This window comes from Antechinus flavipes, chromosome 3 (genome assembly GCF_016432865.1).
Source record: "Antechinus flavipes isolate AdamAnt ecotype Samford, QLD, Australia chromosome 3, AdamAnt_v2, whole genome shotgun sequence".
Taxonomy (NCBI): domain Eukaryota; kingdom Metazoa; phylum Chordata; class Mammalia; order Dasyuromorphia; family Dasyuridae; genus Antechinus; species Antechinus flavipes.
This window is the reverse complement of record NC_067400.1, coordinates 14,570,621-14,591,961: the sequence shown is the minus strand read 5'-3', so window position 1 is coordinate 14,591,961 and position 21,341 is coordinate 14,570,621. Positions and strand designations below refer to the sequence as shown.

The 21,341-nt window shown below is 47.1% G+C and overlaps 1 protein-coding gene across 1 annotated transcript in view; it reads right to left on the bottom strand.

Annotated features, from left to right (window-relative positions):
- The window catches only part of GMPS (guanine monophosphate synthase), a 51,324-nt gene that overhangs the window by 8,761 nt on the left and 21,222 nt on the right, over positions 1–21,341 (bottom strand). The window contains 11 exon segments of the mRNA XM_051983067.1: positions 1,892–2,007; positions 3,654–3,697; positions 3,700–3,778; positions 4,875–4,990; positions 6,818–6,923; positions 11,101–11,274; positions 12,495–12,646; positions 15,851–16,016; positions 16,850–17,043; positions 17,983–18,086; positions 19,392–19,489. Coding sequence (XP_051839027.1) covers positions 1,892–2,007; positions 3,654–3,697; positions 3,700–3,778; positions 4,875–4,990; positions 6,818–6,923; positions 11,101–11,274; positions 12,495–12,646; positions 15,851–16,016; positions 16,850–17,043; positions 17,983–18,086; positions 19,392–19,489 — 1,349 coding nt within the window.

Below are 21,341 nucleotides of genomic sequence, written 5' to 3'. Positions count from 1 at the left end.
ACCACAGAGGACACCTCACAGGAGCACGGAGCTTAGGGAAGTCTTTAAAGGGTGAGGGAGGCAGCGGGCAAGAGCTTAACAGGGGAAGTTAGAAGAATGGAGGAGGGGGAGCAGGGGGCTGGCAAAAGCTTCTGAAAAGTAGAGAAGGTGAGAAGAGGAAACTCTTGTCTTTTCAGTCGGAAGGGTGGGAGGAGGAAGAAAATACAGATCATGTCAATCATCTATAAGCATTTATTAACTATCCATCCTGTGTGACGCACACAGATTCTAAGAGAGTCATTGTCCCCCTCTCAAAGAGCTTGCAAGAATGAACCCCAAGAACAGAGCAATAGTCTCAAATAGCTCTTTTTAAAAGCAATTCCTTTTGGCCTTGGGCAATAGCAGAGACAACAAAATGAAATTTAAGTGGATTCTGATTTAAACATATTTCTTTTCCAAGCAAGAACTTTTGCTTTGTAACAAAAACCACTTTGTTTCAGGAAAGAACCAGGAAGCCATACCAGGCCTAGACAGCAGCTCCAACACTCCTACAGCAAGCGTCCCCCCAAATCTAAATCCGGCAAAAACTCCTTTCTATACTTAATTCTCAAGTCCCCTCCAAGGACCATCTTTGTAATTAGCCCAAGAAGCAGCAGCTTCCATTTCAGAAGGCCCAAGGAGGCTGAAAATGTTGACAATGGAGTAAAAGCCGGAGAAAGAGCCGGCCAAGGGAATTTCAGGATCAGAAATTTGAGGAAGATCAATAACGCCCAGTGGGGTGCGACCAGACTTCTCTGGATAACAATGCTCATGAGCATTATTTTAACTAAAGGATCTCCTTCACCATTTGCCAATACTCTGAACCAACAATGATCCATCACGCTGCACATCGGCGGGACAGAGCTTGTTCCTACTGTCCTATTTCCTAAGTCCCAGCTCTGAAGGACAAATCCTATGACTGTGTTCCAGTTGCTAAAGTGCCTAATTCCCTGGGCACCAAGTGACATCCGCCAAGGCTATTCTCCTGTTTGGAACTGTTCACTCGGTGTTAAAAGGCTGACTGAGATTCCAGCAACAAATCCATGCAAATGCAGCCATGAAATGCCCTTTTCCTCTTTGCTGTTTTATGAGATCAGGATGGCAGATCAAATGAGAACAGAGTTGTCCCATTTAGGGTAACTGCTAAAAGGAGAGTTTGTCTTGTCTATGGCTTCAGAACAAGCCAAGAGAGGCAAGAGCACACTTTAAAAAAAGGTACCTCTAGACCAAAACCTAGACTGAATGTTAATTCAATAGGATCAAACATACGTGGCACTATTTTTATAAGATCTGGCATCCATTTGGCGGGGGAGAAGAATCCTTCAAATTATTTTTCTCAGAATTACTACTAATTTAGGCAAATCCTACTTGTCATTCCAATGACTTAAAACTTGGAAGATTGAAACAAAAGAAGAAAAGAGTACTACTGCTCTACTTCCAGGCCAAATACACTGAGGAATTAAGAAACTGGCAAGCTAAATAGCAGTGAAAATTGTCGCCTAATATGGAAAAGTGGTAAGAAAGAATTACAGGCACAATTAAAAACGTTAGTAGTCTATATCAATAGTGAATGATCAAATTTTTTGATCAATAAACACATTTTAAAAACATTTTTTCTTAAATATCTTAATCTTAAGAAATATTTATGTCCAATTTTTTCCTTTTTACAAAAGAGATTCAGAAACAAAATGCCGAGGAGTAAGGCTTTGGTCAGACAGAACATGTGATACTTTCCCATTGCTGTTTCAGCATCGCCCCGTCTCTAGCATTGCCGAGAAGCCCAGATGTTGCTCTTGGGCCGTCCGAATGCCTCAGGCCTGCCTTCCCGCAGGAGAAGCCGAGCAGCCAGCCTTCCGAGGCGCCAGGGACGTACCTGTTAATGTTGTGGCACATGCGCGGGATCAGCCGTGCGAGAAACATCAGGGACTCCCAGTCAGGGTCTTCTTTACTGGAGATGCCACAAACGTAACTGTAGGAGCGGCAGTCCCCCTGCAAACACAGGGCGAGACAAGCCGTCACCCAGGGGTCGGGCCAGGGAACCCGGGGGCTAAGAAATATTGCATGTGCGTGTGTGTGCTTGTGCCTTCTCCACTGTGTGGAGCAGAGGTACCCAACACAAAGCTACAAGTCTCAGGGTTCAGTCTTTTTAGAGCCATCTGCTTCGGACTCACACCACTTTTGCAAAAAGAAACCCCTATCCTTTTTTATTTCACTTTTTGCAATAAGGGACAGATGACTTAAATCCAAGCTGATGGCACCAAAAAAAAGCAGGAAAAAACATGGTTATTTTCACAGAACTTTCTAGAAACAACCCTCATTTCCCAGACCTGAGCCAATAGAAGCTCCCTTACTTCCATCAGCTCAAATCCTCTACACTCAAAAACTCCTTAATCAGTAAATGGGTTAGCAAGTTGCTCAATGTGGGATACAGAGGCAGCACGTGAGAAGAGTCTTTCCAAAAGACTGTGATCCATCGATGTCGTTTTCTTTGTCTATCGTTCATCCCCAACCTTTTCCTCCCAGGATATAATAAAAATACCCACTAACTTTAAAAAGCTTCTTTTCGCTTTCCTAAAGGACACTGATGAGTGCTTTCCTTAATGGGCACGTAGGCCATGGAGCCATTAAGCCTTAATTTCCTGTGTCGTTGTGATAGAAATTTCTCCCTCAAAATGAGGGGAGCCTTTTGATAAGAACTTAGCTTGTGGCTGGGAATGAGCCTCCCCCCTCACAATCTGATGAGGAATCAATTGCTCCTTTACTTGGTTCTCTGCCATTCAGGAGGAATACTTCAGGGGGTACACAAGGCTACCAGCGTGCATCCCGGCATTAAGCCCAAAGCGCTGCCCCAACAAGGTCTGCTCTAGGTAGGGAAGGAGAAAAGGAAATGTCTTTTTGGTGGCTCATCAGCAGCACGGTAGAAAACTGTGGGCTTCTGGGTGTTTCATCTCTACTTAATGTAGTTAAAATAATCCAAAACTTGCTTTTTCAGTATCCCAAACACTCCCAAATTAATTAAAAGGTAATTGAGTGAAGGGTCATCCACCCATACTAATCAGGCTATACATGTGATTCAGGAGGGGGGGGGGATTATTTTTAAAGATCCCCCCATAAGATGATCATTTAGGATAAAAAAGACATTGATCTGGCACACATTTTTACTCTAAGGGAATTTAAAAGGCTGACTTCTTTGGGGTTAGAATGTTATCACAAGAAATCTCCTTCAAGGACACTTCACACAAATATTCAGGCCCCCATTTTCAAAGAAAATGCCTACACCCCAAACTCACGGAACTCTAAAGTGGATGTCAAAAAGACCCAGCCCAAACTTTGGACTCTCAAGGTTACACAAGGCCGTGGAAAGCCCAACCCAAGCAAATTTGTTCCCAGTTATCTTCCAGCACCTCCCAAAACACAGAGTCGGCATTTTCTCCAGCACCTCATCAGCCCTCTCCCTTCTCTTGACTAGCACAGTACCTGGCAAAGTCACAGGCCCCCCAAGGCTTCTGCAGCCTTTGCTGGGAGGCCCGGCACCTGAGGGCACTTGCCAGAGGAAGGGGCACAGCGGGCCCACGCCCCAAGGGCACTCACTGGAGGAGGGGGCACAGTGGGCACACATGCCCGAGGACACTTACCTGGACCCCAACGGTTTTAATGGGCAGCAGGAAGGCACTCAGGAGTGCAGGCTGGTGATCTGCATGAGCTTCTCCTGGTCCTCCTCGGTGGTGCAAGCTTTGACCCTCTGTAGCAGCGTGTGAGGCTATAGAGCACAAGGGAGGAGGAGAAGCACCTTGAGGGAAGGTGGCCACTGACCCCGAGCCCCCGGTACAGGACCTCTTTCTCTGATGCGTTTCAGTAAGTTTTTATCACCCCCTCCCCCCTCAATGCTGGTGTTGGGGATGGAAAGGCAAATATAAAGAGGAGACCCCAGCCCCCCTCCCCCAACCCCCATGAGAAACAGATCAGCTGTGAGGTCAGCCTGCTGGAAGGGTCCTGGACCAGCCCCAGGAGGGGAGAGAATGCTCAAGAAATGAGGGGGAGGACAGCCCATGGTGGGCAGGCAGGCGGCCAGGCCAGGCCTGCAAAGACCATCCTAGCGCTGGGTGGCAGAAACAGCCGAGCCCCAAAGGGAGCAGGAAGAAAACCCTCTCCTGCTCCCAAGTCCGGGCCGAGGCATTCACAGTGAGTCAGAGATGGGCTAGGACCGCGGCCTCCCAGAGTCCAGAGAGCCTCAGCATTTCTGCCTTGGGCATGAGGCGGTGAACGTCCAGCAGGTGGGAAAGGCCCCACGGAAAGCTCACACAGCTTTTATGGGCTGGGCAGGGAATCCCCCACCCCAGGTCTTGACTAAGAATCCTTGCAGATCCGTGTGAATTTAAACTTGGAGAAATTATGAATTCGGTGATAAAGAAACAGAATTGAGCTCAACATTTCAGAGTGGGAAAAGGCCCAAGGGACATTAGTGTGGCCCTTTGTGACGATACAAAATGAATCGTGCCACGGAGGGACCCGATCCAACGCTGCCCCCTGTGCCATAGGACAGGTGAGGGGGGGGGAGAGCAGGCAGACAATAATGCCTCGGGGCTGGGAGCCCGCCGCAGCCTTCTCCTAGCACTGGCGTGTCACAGGCGCAGGCACTCCAACTCCCTGAGTGCAGATTTTCCCCTTTACATCTAACACTCTTCCAAAGCCAAGTTTTTTTCAGAGTTAAAAAGACACATCTCAGAACACTTAAAATTCACACATATCCTAAATGAATGGCCTCCAAATCTGTAGGTGATTTAAGTAATTAAAAAAGGTCAAATCAAGAATCATTATCTGCTGTCATCACCATTTCCTCCCTTAAAATTCCTTACCTTTTTCACACTTGCAGAAAAGTCAGCTACTATTTTCAAAATGTTGTTGGTTTCAGGAAAGTCTTTACATACGTAAGGCTCTTCGGCACAAATTACTCTTATTGCCAGGCCTGGACCTAAAGATCAGAGGAAAAGGAACGATTCAAGTATTAAACCAACACTCACCCAATATCCACATTCAAGTACAGCTTCATCGTCAGCTCATTCAACAACAGTGCCCCCCCGCCCCGGAAGAGGTACAAAGCCCTGGATTCTAAGGTAGGCTCCTTCACCTTGAATAATTCAATCTGCCAAGGGAGAGAGCGGCGAGCCACAGGATTTGGGGGGAAGGGGCGAACACTGCCCTGGTAGAAGGAGGGGCACACATTCATGGGCACCAGCCCAGGGCGCTCCCGGGCACTCATATCCAAAGCAATGCCCGGAACGCCTGGATCAGCTCCCTAGACAACAGAGCCAGGCCTTCCAGCAGGCCCAAAGTGAAGGAATGACCATAGGACCCTTTATGACCCTCCTGAACAAGTTCCTGCAGTGGGAAGATGGCGCACTTGGGTCTGGACTTGACTCCTGGCTCTGGCCCAATGACCAGCACCCACCCCGCTCTCTGGGCCCGGCACGGACCATCCCTAGGCCTGTTTCTTCATCTGTAAGAAGCTAGGGTCAGACTGGGTCACGTCTCTGGTCCCTTCAAGGGCTCTGGCCGAGAGCTATAGAGACTCCGACTCGATCCAATCTGTAAGCGTCAAATACGCTGACCAGGGTCTGACGAGGCAAGGATGGATGAGGAAGGCTGACGTGCAGATACCCACGACAGCGACAGGAATGACGACATGAGGTATTTATCACATGGGGCGGATACAGAACTGAGCATCAGGGAGGAAACGCGGGCCGCTGCGGGACGGGATCGTAGACCCCCCCGAATCAGAGGGGAGGGGCCGTGAAGTCCCCTGGCTCCGCTGCCTCCCCACAGGCAGACAGAGACTGTGCCAGGTCCCAGAGGCAGTAAGTGAGCGACTCCCGCTCAGCATCCCCTCCTCAGGTGCCCGTGGGCTGGGAGGGCAGGGCCGGGCCATGGGTCCCGTGGCTTTCCCGAACTCATTCCCAAATATCAGACTTAGGCTGAGCCGTCCCTGCTGGCACCACTGGCAGCTCTGCCCCGGCCTCCAAGTGTTACGGCCGCAGTCGGGGCTGGGACTCGAGCCCGCTGACTCAACTGCCCCCCAAATCCAGGGCTGCCGGTGCTGTAACAGCCAAGGGCTGCTGTCCCCTTCTACAAATGAGCCAAGGGAGGCTGACCCGGGGCACACACGGAGGAAGCGGCAGATCCGGATTTCAGAAGTACGTCTCGCTTCCAAAGGCCTTCCCAGGAGACACTGCTCTTGGTATGGTGAGAAGGCACGTTTATGAAATAACCTTTTTTTAGTGGTGTAGGTAATGGAGTAACGGTGAGACTCAGGCACCTACTTAACATGACATTTCCATCAGCCCCCTGCCTACGAAATGGGTTATTCTTCACAGCAAACACGGAGAAGGGCCGAAGGAAATTCCTGCTTTACACTAAATCTAACAGACGCTGAAAGGCAGCGGGGCAGGATGGACATGGAGTCAGGTGCCCAGTGCACTGGGGAAACAGTCAAGGGCCTCAGTCTGCTCATGAACAAAAGGAGAGTAACAGCCTCCCACAGCTTTCCCTACAAGCCTGAGAGATCTATAATGGCTCAGGTTGTTGTATGTCCGACTCAGTGATAAAGGCCTTAGGGTCTGGAGTCAGCAGACAAATAGAAAACATTGAGATACTGTAGCCATAGCCATGCTTTACACCTGTAACAGGGAAGCCCCATCTCCTCGGGCCCCGCATGGATGGGGCCCAGCCAGGAGGGACACAGACCCAGGGGTCCGCACCCTTTAACTCTGCCCCCCATTCGCACCCCAAATACATTCTTTACCTGGGAATGGATGTCTAGAGACCAGTTCTTCAGGAAGACCAAGTTCTCTACCCAAAATCCTCACTTCATCTTTATGGAAGTCTTTCAGAGGTTCTATTACTTTTCCCTAAAAAGAAAACACAGTTGTTGAACAAAATGGGGAGAGAAGAAGGGAAAGAAACTGGAACACAAAGTGTTAATTGTTTTTACATGTAACTGGGGAAAATACTAAATAACAGAAATAATGACTTCTTAAAAATAATGATGAAAATGTTAAGATGCAAACCCAAGAGTCCAGAAGTGCAAAAGGGTAAACATAAATGAGTCATCATAAAGGACTAACAAAGATTAACCTATTTACCTTCTTATATGGGGAGGTGGTACATATTACAAAATTTTATCATCATTGGGGGGTAATGCAAGGAATCTTATTAGACAGACAGCCTGAATGATTCTGTTATGTTTTGATGATCTTCAAAGAATGGAAAGAATGGAAAAGAGAAGTATATTGGTAGAGGAGGAAAAGGACAGGAAAAATGGAGAACATCACCTTATGTTAATTGTATGCACAAGTAAAAGCCTGTATGAGGAAAATAAGGACACTTGAATTTCATTCTCATCTGAAATGGTCTGAGAAAGGAAAAATAGACACACCCACACACCCAACTTGGATATAGAAATACATTTTGCCCACTAAGAAATAAAGCAGGGAAAATGTTAAAGGAAAGGGGGAGAGGGAATTAGGAGGAGAACAACTTAGAAAAAAACAAACTCTAAAGAGAGGCCAGGAAAAAAAAAAAAAGGAAAAGAACTTAAGAATGGAGGGAAATACACAGTTAACATATATATATGTTATATATATGTATAACATGTTATTCCATAAATGTGAATTGGATGAACTCACCCATAAAAGGTAAGAAGACAGCAGGATGGATTACAAACGAAAAGACAATATGATGTTTACATGAAACACACTTAAAACAAAAAAGTTAAAAAAAAAAAAAAAGAGGTTAGAAAAGAAAGTAGCAATCACGACCTCAGAAAAAGCAATAGCAAAAAGAAATCTTATTAAAAAAGATAAACAGCAAAACTATATATTGCATATACATACTAAATGGCATGGTATATAAACTCTTAAAGGAAAAAGCAAATGAATATCAGGCAGGGATGGTAAAACTACAAAAGTGGGTGACTTCATTCTCAGACCCAAGTAAACCTATCAAAGAAATGAAGAATCTAAATAAAATTCTAAAAGAAATTTTGGATATGATCAAGATAGGTGTCCGAAGAATACTAAATAGGATAGAAAGGAATAGATGTTTAGGCATTTTTATAAAAAATTACAATGTATTAGGACATTAAACATCTCACAAAAACAAAAGGAAAACTATTAAATGAGTCTTTCACCAACCACAATGCACAGTTACATTCATTAAAAAGATTTTGAAGCATAGAATAAAAATTGGAAACTAAATAGCTTAATCTTAAAGAATGAGTGGATCTTGACTCACCCATCATAGAAATGACAAAAACAGTAGAAAGAACAGAATCAATGAAGCAACAATTAAAAGAGCTAAGACAAACAAAAAACCCAAGAAGTTGAAAACATCAAATTAAAGACAAAATTGAAATATTTTTCAAATCAAGGAAGAGATTTTTAAAATCGAGAACAAAACAATAAAAGCCCTGAAATTAGTCGGTAAAATTAAGAGCAACTTACGAAAACAAAAATCTGTAAAACATCTGTTTTACAGCTATTAGCTATTAATTAATTAATTAATTAATAAGCTATTAGCTAAACTGATTAAAAAGAGGAAGAAGAAAACCAAATTATTTATATCACAAAGGTGAATTTGCAACCAATAAAGAAATAAAAAACCATGGAAACTGTTCTACTCAATCGTATGCCAAAAAAACTGATGAAAAAAAAATCTAAATGAAATAAATTTTATAGATATGTAATAAAAGTATGTAATAAAGTCTCAAAAGAGAAAAAAAAACAAAACCAAACCCAAGGATCACATGATATATGAATGAAATTTACTAAATATTTAGAAAAATTAATTAATTCTACATAAACTGAAAAAAAATTAGGAAAAAGAAGCGTCCTATCAAATTCACACAAATATACCTAAATTAAAATCAAAACGGAGTGAAAATTATAGATCAATAACTCAAAGCAATACTGATGCAAACATTTTAAATAAAATATTAGCAAGGAGACTACAGCAATACATCACAAAGATGATATATTATGAGCAGGCTAAATTTATACCAGGAGATTAGGACAGAGTTCAGTTATCAGTAATACTATAAAGATAATTGGCCATATTAATAAAAATCATATGATAAATTGTTTTTTAAAATACAAGATAACACTGCTAAAAGCATTAGGAATCAAAAGAATAAAAGGAGTTTTTCTTAAAATGACCAGTATTATCTATCTAAAACCCAAAGAACCAGTATTACATTTAATTGGGATAAGCTAAAAAACCTTTCAAAAACAAAAGAGGAGAGGGAGACAGCACAAAAATGTCTATTGTCACCATTATTATTCAATATGGTGCTAGAAATTCTACCTATAGAAATAAGACATTAAAAATACATTGAAGGGGGCAGCTAGGTGGCACAGTGGATAGAGCACTGAAGTCAGGAGGACCTAAGTTCAAATCTGGCCTCAAGACACTTACTACTTTCAGTCTGTGTGACCATGGGCAAGCCACTTAATCCCAATTGCCTCAGCAAAAAAAATAAAAAGACATTGAAGAAATAAGTACAGACTAAGAAAAAACAAAATTAATCAATTTTTGCGGATGATATGATGGACTACTCTGAGAAGCCTAAAGTCAAATGTAAATAACTTCACCAAAACTACTGCAGGACACTTACATAAGTCATCAGTACATATATATGATTTTAAGAAAAATGGAAAAGAAATTCCATTTAAAATGACTCTACATACGATACTTGGGAGTCTATCTGCCAAGACACACACAAAACATAGACAAGAACTACATGAAAACCATTACAAAATACTCTCTACACAAATAAAGACAAATATAAATAACTAGAGAATTAATCAATCAAAAGAGATCAGGTGCAAAGGAGTACATCAAATAGCATTTGAGAAACCAAAAGATCATAGCTATTAGAGAAAGAACTCACTATTCAACAAAAACTGCTGGGAAAACAGGCAGAAACTAGGCCCAGCCCAACATCCCACAGAGCACACAACTGGACATACAGGTGACCCCCTAAACAAATCAGAAAGCCAAGATGGCGGTCAGAGACAGCCTCTGCTCCCCAACTATTGCCCAGACAGATCAGGAAGTACACCGGACCAGATTTTGATGAGGAATCCAGGAAAAAGTCAATGACTTGTTTTTCCAGCCCAGGTAAATCTAGGGAGGAGGTTTAGAGACCCACAGACATGATGGCATGGAGCCGGCCCCCGGGAGAGGCTGAGCACCAGGGGCACACAAGAGATCCCAAATCCCTCCCAGAAACCGTGCGCAGGAACGGAGGCCAACTGGAGGACCTGGTGCTCACCCCCCCAGGCTCGGGTCACAAATTCAAAGTGTCCTGAGGAGACCCGCAAACTTGGTGGCCTTCCCAGGTCCTGGGCAAGCTATCAAAAAGGAAGTGAAATTCAGCCAAATTTATAAGAAGAATCATTTCCTAAATAATTTATAAGAATCATTTCCTAAATAATAAATGGGCCAAGATACAAACAGGTAATTTTCAGAGGAAGCAATCCAAGCTATCGATGTCCTCATGAAGATACTCTGAATCACTAATAAATAATGAGAGAAAAGAAAAAAGTAAAACTCCAGGGTACCACCTTGCACCCGTGAGCTCGGCAAAGTTGGCAAAAGGGGAAAATGAGAAAGCCAAAGGGCAATCCTGCAAATGCCGGAGGAGCTGCCGGAAAACGGGTGCATTAACGCACCGGGGGCGATCTGTGAAGCAATCCAAAGGGAAGCAACACGGAAGCAGGAAAAAGCTATTAAACTGGGGAGAGCCTCTGATCCAGTGATAATACTAGGTGGTCTACCGGCAAAAGAAAGGGAGAGTACCTGTATAAAGTATAACATGGACAAATCAGATTGGGAATGGCCGGCTACATTACAGGATACGAATATGCTGAAACGCTGTGCCGTGAGGAAGGATGAAGGCTCAGAGAGCTTCTCCCATCCCGGGGCACCTAGGCCAGTGCTGCCCCTGGGCTCTCCCCAGGGAGGGGTCTGTCCCAGCCCACCCAGCCCGGCACGGGCCCCGAGGACGGCTCCCTGGTCCCTCCTCACCTCCTCTCTCAGCTTCCTGATGAGCTCCGTGTCGTTGTGGTGCGTTTTGATGACCTCGGCTTTGCCGCTTGCTACAAGGGACGCACTTTCAATTAGATCAGGCCTTAATGTTCCCTGGGCAAGGAAAACCTCCTCGGGTTTCAGGTTCATCTCTCCAATCACTTCATTGGCGATCTGTAACCAAGAGGACGGGCACAAGGTTCAAGCAGATGCAGGCGCCTTTGGGGCAGAGCAGGCCAGGCTGGCATGAGCTGTGCCCACACGTCCCGTCTGCCTCAAACCCAAGCCGCCTTCTTCCCTGCAAAATCCCACAATCCACTAGGTCTCCCACCCTCCCAGCGCCAAATGAAGACGCCGCCACCTCAGCCCCCCCGGTGCCCCAGCGGCACACCTTGGGCAGGAGAGCACGGGAACAGGAGGTGAGTTTGCTCAGACACGGAGCGGGCAAAGCAGGGAGTGCCCACAGCCTCTGCCAAGGGGGGTGCTTCTCTCCCTTATAGCAACAGTGCATTTCGGATTAGGGTCCCCCCATCCAGCAGCCACAGCCATCCCTCCAATTGAGCCTCTCTATCTTTGTGTCTCTCTATTTCTGTCTCTATCTCTTTCTGTCTCTCAATCCCTTTCTTTTTCTGTCTCTGTCTCTTTAATTTATCTCTGTCTCTCCTTGTCTATTTCTCTCTCTCTCTCTCTCTCTCTGAACAGTTTCCAAGCCTGGCCAGGAAGCTGGGGGAGCCAGCCACGACAAAGGGAAACTCAACTAATAGCATCATGAATTCCAAAGACCACCTGTTGTAGGGCAAAACATTCCTATTTAAAAACCACATGGTGGCTCTGAATCGGACTAGTTTTTCCTACATCTATCATTCCTTCTATGGCTAATATAAGGTACAGGAAGCAGCAGGAAAAATTAGGGAGATTCCTTATCAACTTACTGGAAAAGTCTATCTAACAAGTTGTGATTTTTCACCAAGGATGGAACAAGCAGCACTCTTCAAAGCTGTGTAAAAGAACTAGACGAGGCCACTTCAAACACCGTGAGAAGTGCTAACCACTCAGAACCCTAGATTCAGAAAGCGGATCAGAGTGCAACACTCACAGTCCGATGCCCTCATTTCAAGGGCCAGCTGGCCGTGAAGGGGCTCACGTCTCCTTTCAGAATCAGAGAATGGACGCATGGGGGGGTCCTGAGGACACCAGTTCAGAGTATCCTGGAGCACCGACCAGCTTCCCTCCCCGCCTCCCAGCAGGCCATTCCACCATGTCCCTAACAGATATTAGGGAGTCTCTAAGCTGCCGTTGCCTCTACGCTGATTCTATCTGAAAGGAGCCCCTTCACCTGCCACTGAGAAGCAGGACAGAAACGTCAGTCGCTTCAGATGTAACTAGAAAAGTACCTTAACAAAGGTGTCTCCAATAATTTTCCTTTTCTCCTCGGGACTTGTGGTCATGTTTAACGTCTTGCTGATCCTTTTTCGGGGAGTCCTGTCTTCCTCAGATATCGGTAACGTTGTCGTGCCGTTGTAGAAAGAATGAGCAGCATTGACCACTGTGTGACAAACAGAGGCGTTTTTAAAAGAACCACCAAAACCTGAATAAAGCATCCTCCCTCCACAACTCTCGGGGTCTATCACATGTTCCAGAACTACTATCCACTTAGGCAATCCATGAACATTTGCTCTCAAGAACAAAGTTAGGGGGACTCTGTGGGATTCCAGGGCATCCCCCTCAGCCTGCCCCAGAAAACCAAGATCCGGCTCATTCCTCTGACTAGAATCCAGGCCGGGTGCAGCCAGCGGAACCTCCCAAAGTGATCAGTGATCCCGAGCAGCAGGCGACTAGGAAATATCACCAACCAATCCATGGGACTCCTCTTCCAGGTTTCCCACTTAAGAACTGAAATATGGTTTCCATTAACCGCCTCAACTTTTACACATGTGTCGGGCCCAGAGGAAGGAAGGTCTGAATTCACCTCCATTCCCAGATGCTTGCTAGCTGTGCAACTCAACAAATCACTTAACATTTCTCTGCCTCAATTTCCTCAAGTGTAAAATGGGACAATGGCAGCCCTACATCCCAGAGCTGCTGTGAGCATCAGATGAGATGACCAGAGAGCACTCAGTCCAGCGACCGGCACGCAGCGAGCTCTCCACAGAAATGCTAGCTGTTATCATTACTATCACACGTAGTGACGTCAACAAACATTTCTTATTTGCGCCTCCCGAGAACAGGCTCTGGGCTGGGCTGCAGGGGAATCCAGAACCCTCGGGGCTCCCTCAAAGGTCCCCCACCTAAGGCAGGGAGCCCAGGAGGGTGCTGCCAGAAAGCACTGGAAGCCAACACAAAACTGAAGCTGGGCTACCAACAACAGGTCCAAGGAGCATCAATGAGACAGCAGACATGCTTGCAGTCGGCATTCCCCCAGGCTCGCCCGCCTTAAGGAAGTTCTGTAAAGGTCACAAAGTTTAAAATCTACAAATATCTCCTCTTTTAAAATGGCTACGACAGCCCTTTCTGAAGCCAAGCAGCTGATGCTAAGAGAGAACAGAGAATTTGGGCAACTGATGCGAGGTCAAAGGCCTGAGTCTCTCACCTTCTTCCTCCATCTCTGCTCCCAAGTGCTCCCCAAAAATATACTCATTTTTGCTCACTTATAAACAGATCCTGCTCTTTCCTCAGGAAAGCAAAAAACGTTCATGCTGATTTTTATGACAAGAACTATCAAATCTTACAACAATTTCTAAAAGTAAAATTATTCTGTGCCATAATTTCCTCCCAAGGGGAAGTGTCAACTCTTTAAAAAAAAGCTTTCATATGGAGGCGTATGTACATGTTACGTGCTGTGTGTATACACACAACGTTTAAAGCTATGACCGCTTCAAGATTATAGTTCAAAGAGATTGTACATGTTCTGCTGTTAGGAACTGATGCTGTTAAACATACGAGTTCCTGAAAGAGACTCTTCAGATTCAAGAAAACTGAGCCCCCAGCACCGAACACCGATCAGGACGAGGAAGGCCGGGCAAAGTCCTGTTTCCTGGACACCTACCGAGTGAGCCAGGTCCCAGGCCCTGAGAGGGCTCGGATCGCGGCCACAAAAACGCCACCACGTCCTTCAAAACCCAAGGAAGAAAAACGGCCTTGCATTCTACGGCACTTTGACCTTTCCAAAGTTCCTGCCTTCTCTCCTCCTATAATCTTCAATGGAGAAATTATGGGAAAAGAGGAATTAAAAAATTCATCAAGAATGAAAAGCTATGTGTGGACGGCAAACCTGCCACCAAAGAGACTTCTCCAGTGCACCCTGTGAGCCAGGGAAGGCAGATCATTTTTAGTTGGCTGAAAAATAGAGAAGCAGGGCCCAAAGGGCTTACGTGCTTTTCTGAGGTAAGATGGATGAGATTAGAACGGGCTGGAAGGAGCAACCGGGCCATCAGCAGCCGCCTCGGGCTCGGGGAGAACCCTTTGGTGGAGCCGTGAGGTCAGGAAGCAGCCTGCAGGAGCCTGGGAGAGGAAGAGCCCACGCGTCTAAAGCCTGTGAAAGGGAGGAGGCTGGAGAGGATGGCGGAGGGCAAGGAGGGGCTGTGATGTGATGGTCATAGGTGAGGGACACCGAGGCACGTAGAGAGACAGCAGATCGGGACGGGGGGAAAAGGGGGTCACCCATGCCAACACATGCCCCGAAGACGGAGGCCTGGCCTCGGTGAGGAGATGCGCATCTTCCCCACTCACTGGAGAAAAGCAGGAGAATTCAGTCCCATGCAACATGGAAGAGTCCTTGCCCAGTGGCCCAATGGAAGCTGGGAGGGCCCGGGCTGAGAAGGAAGGGGGATGTGGGACCCTCGAGGACCGATTCAGGAGGGCCAGGGCTGCTGGGCTGGCTGTGGCCAAGAGTGAGCTTCGGGCTATCGCTGCTGGACTTCCTCGGCTCAGCTCCGTGGCCCATGGGGAGACCCAGAGCGGGGAAGAAGTAGGGGAGGGAGTCCAGGTCACGTCGGCCCTGACCTTTCACCCAGAGCCAGCCTGATCACACCAGGTAGTTACCCACCCATCCCAACTGAACAGCAAATCCAGCTTGTCTTTAACTATTGGCTTTAATGATCTACAAGATCACCAGAGCCTTGTAAATAGCCAGTATCCCTCTACCTCTGACAAAGACAGAGAGCATCCGGCCTTCCTCCTCCCCCCGCTGTGGAGACCCTTGGGTTCCCCTGTCCTAATATGGTACCAGGAAGGTAAGAAAGGAGGAAAACAGCAAAAGAAATTACAAAATTACAAGCAAAATGCAATGCTGTTAAATTAAAACTGCTAACTACAAATGTGTCGGCTGCAGAGCGACTCTGGCGCACCCTAGAGCTGATATGAACAGATCATCATCACCAACAGTCACGTCCCACGTGACAGATGCTGTACTAGGAAACAAATGCATTTTAAGATCTCACTATCAGTCAATAAGCATTTATTAAGTGCCTACTGTGTCCCAAGCCCTATGCTGATCACGGGGGACACAAAAAGAGGCAAAAGAAGTGCCTCCCTCCAGGAGCGCACAATCTCAGGGGAACAAGCAAGCAATGCGTCCACAAGCTACAAACGATGAACCGGAAATGATTAATAAAGAGAAGGACGGAAAAGAAAGGTTGGGAAAGAAGTCCCATAAAAGGCAGGGAATCCGTTCAACAGGTCTGGAGTGAAAGAGTGTGCTGAAGAAAGCTTCCGCAGCACCTAACGCCCCAAATGTCAGTCTTAGCCGTACCTTTCACCTGAATGCCAAGTTTTTTGAGGGCTTCTTCCACAGACTGGCTCTCCCTCTTCCGCATAAAGCCATTATCTATATGGACAGCAATGACTTGATCTTGGTCCAAAGCCCGATTCAACAGAGCCGTGCAAACTGTGGAGTCGACGCCACCACTGAGTAAAACCTAAAGAGGAAGGACACGAAAAGAGGAAAAATGGAATTGGTTCCAACGTTTGGAGAAAGGCAGACCACTCACTTTTCACCACTAATACCAAGGACAACAGTCCAAAACAACTCCAAGAAGCAGCGTTCTCAATGATTTGTGCCTACGGACTGACACTACAGGGACAGGACCAAGCACCGGCCCTACTACTACAGACCGGGCCCAGCCTTCCCACCAGCGATCTCCCGAGGGACTCTGTAGCCTGTCCCGCCCAGACTCCTCAGGAGGTTCAGGTCAGTGACTTTGCTGCACCCCCAGTTTTCCATGTTTGGTGAGAAAGACTGAGGAACACAGACTGCGTGGGGAGGGCGGCTTTCTCCTCAAACAGCCCCGCCGCCATCCTTCCAAAGGCCTGGGCTTCCTTTGCTGCTTCTCTGTGCCTCAGCCCATGTCTCCACTGGATCCCTCAGGCCCCTTGCTCACCCAGGTCCTGCCCCAGCTCCCACCAGCCTCGGGTCTCTCCTCTCACCCACCCATCCCCCAAGCTGCCCCATGATACACTTCTTCCAGCCTAGCTCTGGACACGCTCCTAGGCTCATACAGCCTGCACCTTTATCTCATCTGTCTGTGATTACGACAGTTATACGTCATAAATACACACATTTAGAAGGTGTGCGTGCCTTGTTTACTGACAAAAAGTACAAGATGGAGGAGCTTGGGAAGCACTGAGCTAGACCACAAAGACTAAGTAGGGATAACTGCTTCATGTGCAAAGGACCCATTTTATGGAATCTGATGAAGAAGAAGTAAATCAGGCCACGGCCTTGCGGCCCGATGGCCTTCAGGCTGCTCACCAGAACCTTGGAGGTTCCCACTCGCTCCTTGATCTCCCGGATGCACTCCTGCTCCCGGTTCTGCACGGTGAAGGTCCCGCTGCACCCGGCTATGTCGTACAGGAAATTCTTCAGGATCACTTTCCCGTTTTCTGTGAGGCCGACCTCAGGGTGGAACTGCACTCCATACAACTTTTTGGATTCATTTGCTATACCTTCATGGAAATAACATTACCAGATATTTAAAAAACTGCTCCTATTTAAAAGTCTATTTTTCCTGTGTAAGTCTGAAGACAGGTAACACAGTGGGGGGCACAGAAAACATACAAAATGAAAACCCACAATAATGAGTCACCTTCAGAAGACCTGGCACAGCCCAACCGCCATTTATGTGCCTTTTGCTTCAAGGGGCGGGGACTCAGAGGTAGGGGGTTTACAGAGAAGAAGAGATAGTAAGGAAAAAGCTAAGGGGGCATCTGGCCACCACCTTCCACACTGGCTGAGCATGGCGGGAGCGGCTCCTTCCCAGTGCCCTCCAGGGGGACAAGGGCCCATCCACTGGATGTGCAAAGGAATCTCATGTCACAACATGAAGTGAGGGGTCAGAGGAGCTCACGTGCGGAACTGTGGGAGGAAGAAGGTCAAGCCCAACCCCTTTATGGTGAGGAAATTGAGGCGCGAAGTTTCAGTAACTCGTCCATGGTCACATGAATCCCAATTGACATGGGTACAATCTGAACCGGAGGGAAGGAGGGAAGAAGGGAGTGGGGAGGAAGAAAGAGTGAGAGAGAGGGAAGGAATAGAGGGAGAGAAGGAGGGAGAAACAGATGGAGAGAGGAGAAAGGGAGGGACAGAAAAAAGGGAAGAAGGGAGGGAAGGAAAAAAAGAGAGAAGGAGGAAGGAACAGAAGTAATGGAAGGAGAGAGAGAGGAGGGAAGAAAGGGAAGATAAGGAATGTAGGGAGGGAGAGAGGGAGAGAAGGAGCAAAAGAGGGAGGGTGAGAAAGAGGGAGGGAGGGCTGCCAGTGAAGGCCCCCATTTTGTAACACTGAAAGCAAGCAACAGAACCCAATGTTCCCCAATAGGCGACACATCTATGCTCCACAGGTAAGTAAAAAGAAACAGGGAAGTCCCAAAGATTTCAAACAGTCTTACCTGCCACGATGTTCCCGGACTGTGCCACGACCTTGAATCCATCCGCTACTTTGTCTACACTGTCTCCATGTGTGAGCAGCACAATCTCTTCCTTCTGAAGACCCCTGAAAATAAAATTTCAATTAGAGTTAAGATGCAAAAAATGCCAAACCCCAGAACACTGAGATTCATAAAAGCTTTAAAGCATGTCTTGAAAGCAGCGAGCCCCTGAAGAGCAGCTTGCGGCCGAGCTTCTGTGGAGAACGTAGCCATGAAACGAGAGGCCACAATGTGGCTGCTAAGTGTCACCGTTACTCAAATTGAGCTGCAGGATGATAGAAATGCCTTCAAACTCAAGAGAATCAGGGAGCTAATGGTTTAAAATCTCAAGCTAGTTAGAGCCCTGATTTTCAAAACCTCCTCAAGCCAAAATTTAGTGTTTTTCCTGTAATAAAAAAAATCCGTATAACATAGAATGAGAATACTCGGGCCAGAACGGAGCACGAAACTTTGCCCGTCCAAATTCAGTACAACCCCCAGGCCGATGGTCCTTGTGCTCTCAGGGACAGAGCCAGACCCGGGAACACTTCAGCCTCGAGGAGACATCCTCCAAGCCCACCTGTGACTAGGCCTTCAGGGAAGAATGGGGGAGCCTGCCACACTGTCTCAGAGACAGGGGAGCATCCCTTGGATTTCAGGCCAGCATCAATACAATAATTGACAGCTACAAAAGTCTCCTTGGAGTAAAGCTACAAAAGAAAACTGGATTTTGGGCAGCACTTTCCCAAAGAGGCCCCCATGAGGCTAGCAGTAACAAGCCAGCTATTGGGAAGACATTGCAGCTCACAGTGCAGCCCTCCTGCCGTGGTCCCAGACGCCAATTCAGCCCGCCCTGACCCCCCACCCCCATAGACACTCTGCTGTGACTCACAGCCCTTGCACACTAAGCCCGCGAGGTCACTTCCTTTCAATCTGATTAAGGGACAGCCTTGCGCTCCCCTTTCCTCAATGCTAAAATGAAGCCGGCTCCCAGGCATGCGGCAGCCTTGGCCCAAAGCAGAGGCCTCTGTGTACTGAGGGGCTGACTCTGTGCAGGTGGGACACGACAATGGCTTTAAAACACCAGTGCTCGCCCCAATGGAGCCAGAGAATGACGGGCAAAACCGGGACAAGCAGAGCTCTCTCCCCTCACTGGACGGCAGAGGCCCCAGCTGGCTCATCCACCAGTGCCCACGGAGCTGAGCTGCAGAGGCTGCGACGCACCCCCGCGGGACCAGCAGCCACACCAGGGAGAGAAGCCCGACTGCGGACAGGGCCCGAGCCGTGGGAGCGAGCCCTGGAGGACTCGGACAGGGCCCCGCGGCCCGAAGCTCCCGGCTCTGTGGATCTCTCACCAAGCAGGACGGGCAAGCCCGAAATGTCGCTAATACCTGAATAACGTGCAGGTGTTGTCCACGCTGATGTTGAAGACTCCGTCTTCTCGAACGTTTTTCTTGTGCACCGTCCCTCCAAATACCTTATTCATCATCTGCCAAAACAAAAGAAAGGCCGCTTACACAGGGCAAAGCAGAAGGCCCTGAAGGTGTCCGGGGACACGACGCGCAGCAGGTGCTCCACCGGCCACGGGGAAGGGGGGACGCCCTCAGCTTCTCCTCAGGCCCCACAGCTGGTGGCCAAATCTGCGCTCGGGCCCAGTCTGAGGGAGCCCCATGCCCCGAACCACAGAAGCCAGATGCCTTGGTCATGGGCTCACACCCTCGGGACACTCGATGCCCCATCAAAGGGCCACCACCTCCAATGTCGCCGTCACCAGCAGGGGGGCTCTTGGCTCCAGGGCTGGTTCACAAGGGAGTTTCCATGTACCCTGGCTTTCTAGAATGCAGAGAAGCCCAAGGCCTGAGCTTGGTTGAGGGATGCCCTCCAGGTACGAGCTGCCCACCAGGCTGGACACCAGGACAGAGCCAGGGGAGCAGCCCACTGGGCAAGCCAGCGCTGCTCCAGTGTCAGGAAGACTGAGTGCCGATCCTCCCTCGTGACCGTGGGCAGTGCACTCCTGCCAGCCTCAGCTTCCTCATCTCTAAGCGTTGTGGACAGCCAGCCATTCACTGTCCGAAGGACCCCGGAGAAAAAAACTGGTCCTTCAATGCCTAAGTGATGATGTGAAAGGCTGAAATCACGAAGAGATCTCTCCAGGTGCCCCAACTGAGTCAAAAACATGCCAATTTCTTCTCCTATTTTTCTATTAAAAGTCCTGAATAGAGATCCTGTAAAATTCCCCATAAACTAGGGTCAAGCCACTTTCCTCTACTGCAAGCAGTCCCTTAGTTTGATCGTACATTTATTATTAAAGGAACTACACTTGCTTTTTGGGCAAGGGACCATCAGTTAATTTTATAAATGCCAACTGTAAAAGCCAGTTCAAAGAAGAGAACATATTTGTGCCTCTATATAAGAACAAAGCGGGGGAAAGAACCTCAACAAATTTTCCACCAATTGACACAATTTGGAATATAGTTGACTAAAGTTCCCACCATTCCAGGAGGAAAATGTAGAAACTCAAGGCACATTATTAACTACTTGCTGTATTTCTCTAATGTTCAACTAAATTAAGATCTATTTTTATGGTATGACAAAGAAAGTTAATAGTATATATGTGAAAACCTTTTTATCGGAGATGCTGCCTTAAAGGAAGCATGTGGATCATTAAAATTGAATATCATTGCTTATTTCTATTTGGATTTCTTCTATTCCCAAGAACTAATCCAAGTAAAATCTGCAATCGACCCGGCAGAATTGGCTTTAGGTGTTTCACAGGCCAATGCTCTCCACTATAATGAACTCTATCAGCAAGAGGAACCATGAATACATTTGTATTCCTTGCACATGTGTGAATCATTGATCTCTATTTCCTCCCTTCATTTTCAAAGCTTGTGAGCTAGTAAAAGAGAGGAAAAAAAATTGATCTGCACACTTCCTGAATTCTAACAGATTTCCTTTCTGAAACATTCAGCATCGAGGCACATAGGTCATATTTTGATCAAACAAACCTGTTTTGGCCATTTACAGAAATTGTAAAATCACCACTTTCCTCAGAAGGATTTAAAACAGCTCAATTGGGAGGAGGGGAAAAGAAAAATCAATGGATACAACACAAGTCGGATATGATTAAGTCAGATGTGGAATGAGAAATCTGCCATTCCTCTTTTGGTTGGGTGTCAGCCCTACCCCAGACCCACAAATATCTACCTACATCATCCTCATCTCTCACAGATGCCGACAGCCAGAATGGTCAAAGGTCAGGAGCAGGAAGAGAACCAGGCCCGGATGATTCACGATGGATAAAGTAAAATCCTGGGTTCTCAACACGGGGTTGTCTCTAA